At 49.1% G+C, this 3470-nt stretch overlaps 1 protein-coding gene across 1 annotated transcript in view; it reads right to left on the bottom strand.

Moving 5' to 3' along the window:
• Nucleotides 1–2353, bottom strand: part of LOC119413738 (dynamin-1) — a 29532-nt gene extending 27179 nt beyond the window's left edge. The window contains exon 1 of the mRNA XM_037680793.1: nt 2096–2353. Coding sequence (XP_037536721.1) covers nt 2096–2256 — 161 coding nt within the window. The 5' untranslated portion in view covers nt 2257–2353. The remainder of the gene's footprint in view (nt 1–2095) is intronic.
• Between the last annotated feature and the right edge of the window lie 1117 nt (nt 2354–3470).

Genomic DNA, 3470 nt, shown 5'->3' with positions numbered 1-3470 from the left:
CTGAACAAGTTAGAACATGTGAACGAGTCGGAACATGTGAACGAGTCAGAACATGTGAACAAGTCAGAACATCTGAACAAGTCGGAAGATGTGAATGAGTCAGAACGTGAACGAGTCGGAACATGTGAACGAGTCGGAACATCTAAATGAGTCGGAACATCCGAACAAGTTAGAACATCTGAACGAGCCGTAACATGTGAACGAGTTGGAACATGTGAACGAGCCAGAACATGTGAACGAGTCGGAACATGTGAACGAGTCGGAACATCTGAAGGAGTCGGAACATGCGAACGAGTCAGAACGTGAACGAGTCGGAACATCTGAACGAGTTAGAACATCTGAACAGGTCAGAACATCTGAACGAGTCGGAATGTGTGAACGAGTCGGAAATTGTGAACGAGTCAGAACGTGAACGAGTCAGAACGTGAACGAGTCAGAACGTGAACGAGTCGGAACGTGTGAACGAGTCGGAACATGTGAACGATTCGGAACGTGTGAACGAGTCGGAACGTGTGAACGAGTCGGGACATGTGAACGAGTCGGAACGTGTGAACGAGCCGGAACATGTGACCGAGTCGGAACATCTGAACGAGTCGGAACATCTGAACAAGTTAGAACATGTGAACGAGTCGGAACATGTGAACGAGTTGGAACATGTGAACGAGTTGGAACATGTGAACAAGTCAGAACATGTGAACGAGTCGGAACATGCGAACGAGTCAGAACGTGAACGAGTCGGAACATCTGAACGAGTCGAAACATGTGAACGAGTCGAAACATGTGAACGAGTCGGAACGTGAACGAGTCGGAACATCTGAAGGAGTCGGAACATCTGAAGGAGTCGGAACATGCGAACGAGTCAGAACGTGAACGAGTCGGAACATCTGAACGAGTCGAAACATGTGAACGAGTCAGAACATGTGAATGAGTCAGAACATGTGAACGAGTCAGAACATGTGAACGAGTCGGAACGTGAAGGAGTCGGAACATCTGAAGGAGTCGGAACATCTGAAGGAGTCGGAACATGCGAACGAGTCAGAACATGAACGAGTCGGAACATCTGAACGAGTCGAAACATGTGAACGAGTCAGAACATGTGAATGAGTCAGAACATGTGAATGAGTCAGAACATCTGAAGGAGTCGGAACATCTGAAGGAGTCGGAACATGCGAACGAGTCGGAACACCTGAAGGAGTCGAAACATGTGAACGAGTCAGAACATATGAATGAGTCAGAACATGTGAATGAGTCAGAACATGTGAACGAGTCGGAACGTGAACGAGTCGGAACAGCTGAACGAGTCGGAACACCTGAAGGAGTCGGAACATCTGAACGAGTCGGAACATCTGAAGGAGTCGGAACATGTGAACGAGTCAGAACATGTGAATGAGTCAGAACATGTGAACGAGTCGGAACGTGAATGAGTCGGAACATCTGAAGGAGTCGGAACATCTGAAGGAGTCGGAACATCTGAAGGAGTCGGAACATCTGAATGGGTTAGAACATCTGAGTTTAGACCATTCAGAGTAAAAAACACTCCAAATAGTCTAAACAAGTCAGAGTGTGAACGAGTCAGATCTGGCAGTGTTGGCTGAACAGTCAGCTGGAACCGACCCTCAAGAACCCTCAAACCTACTGGGACCATCAGACCCTGAAGAACCCTCAGACCTTCTGGGACCATCAGACCCTGAAGAACCCTCAGACCTTCTGGGACCATCAGACCCTGAAGAACCCTCAGAGATCCAGTCTGTGTTACACAACAGGACAAACTGTCCTAACTGCAGCACGGAGAATTCCTCCCCGAGTCTTACCTGACAGGATCACCGACCGGAACCTGATTTCATAAAAGGATCGCCGCACACGCGCGCGCGCACACTTGTCTCAGGTGTGGACAGGTAGGCAGTTCTCTGACATTTCTGGTCCACGGTCTTCATCACGTGATCAGAACACCTGATCTGAGACCAGCCGCTGCAGCATCACAACCAGCACATCAAACACGGACCGCCATCACGTGACAGCGCCTGCAGCGCCCGGTCCCGGTCCTGTTCTGACACACGGAATGTCCGGCCCGGTTCGGACGGCACACGGTACTCACTTGCCCACGAAGTTCTCCAGCACGGAGCTCTTGCCGGCGCTCTGGCCGCCCACCACGGCGATCTGCGGCAGGTCCAGCTCGGCGTTCTGCCCGATGGAGGAGAAGGCGTCCTGGAGCCGGTTCACCAGCGGGATCAGCTCCTCCATGCCCCGGTTCCCCATGACGGCGGCCCGGTCCGGCCCGGCGGTCGGTGCTGATGAGGAGGCTGAGGATGCTCCTGCAGCTGTGACCTTCAGCTCCTCCTCCTCTTCCTCGCTCTGCTGCAGGGAGGTACCGCGCGCGTGCACTCACAGAACCGGTTCGTGCCTTCACAATAAAAGCACCGAGATGTTTTATTTTGCAGTTTTTATTAAAACGGGGCTTTTCAGACATCCGGGAACCTCAGACTGCAGGTTGCTCAATGAGGGAACAGCAATAAAACATTAAATTAAATTCATCAAATGAAGTTTTTTATCCAGTTTACGTGATTAAAGGTTTAATTTCCGGCCTCAAAGCTCAGCGGCGCCACCTGCTGGTCACAATGTTTATAACAAGAAAGATACAATCTGAAGAAATTATGTAATTAAATGCTCCCATTTGTTATTCTTACACAATATTTAAATATTTTATGGGATTCCTTCGAGTCAACCAAGATAAACAACAACTGTGTAAAAGCTGAGGTGTGTAAAACGTAAAGAAAACAGAATTCAATGATTTACAAACGTCACAAATTAATATTTTATTAGAACTTGGTCAATTATCCAAGAATGAAAGGAGTTTCTGAAAATAAAAATAAAATAACTTTGAAGTTGATGTCAGCAACAGGTGAGGAGGTGCTCCAGGTGTGTCCCAGGAGACACCGAGGAAGACCCTGGACACGCTGGACAGGCTCCTTCTCTCATCTGGTCTGGGGACACCTTGCAGTCTCCCAGAAGAGCTGGATGCTGCCCCCCAGACCTGAGTCCAGAACCATATGATGGACCAGGAGGAGGTCACTGATGAGGTGACGATCAGCAGGGCAGGAAGACCCACATCCAGTCCAGACTTCTGAACCATCAAAAACATTTGGTGCTTCATGAAACAATCCAGCAAAGATCCAGGACTGCTGAACAGCTGGAGTCCTCCATCAGACCAGAACGGGACATGGTTCCCTCCAGAACCTCCTCCAGCCGGTCTCCTCGGGTCCTGCTGGACCTGGAATATGTTGATGACATAATTTTGTCCAGTTTTTGTTTCAACATTTTATTTGTTCTTTGATGTTTATGTTTTTATTGAGGTCTTCACAGATAAAACGTCGCAGGTCACGACTTTAAAAACGGACAGGAAACTCCAGTCAGGTTAAAAACGGCGAGGAGCTCGGTGAGGTCACACTTCCTGTTGGAGGAGCTCGGTGAGG

This window comes from Nematolebias whitei, chromosome 8 (genome assembly GCF_014905685.2).
Source record: "Nematolebias whitei isolate Nwh7 chromosome 8, NemWhi1, whole genome shotgun sequence".
In the NCBI taxonomy this organism is placed as follows: Eukaryota; Metazoa; Chordata; class Actinopteri; order Cyprinodontiformes; family Rivulidae; genus Nematolebias; species Nematolebias whitei.
The sequence above is the reverse complement of the archived record's forward strand: the minus strand, read 5'-3'. Positions and strand labels throughout refer to the sequence as shown.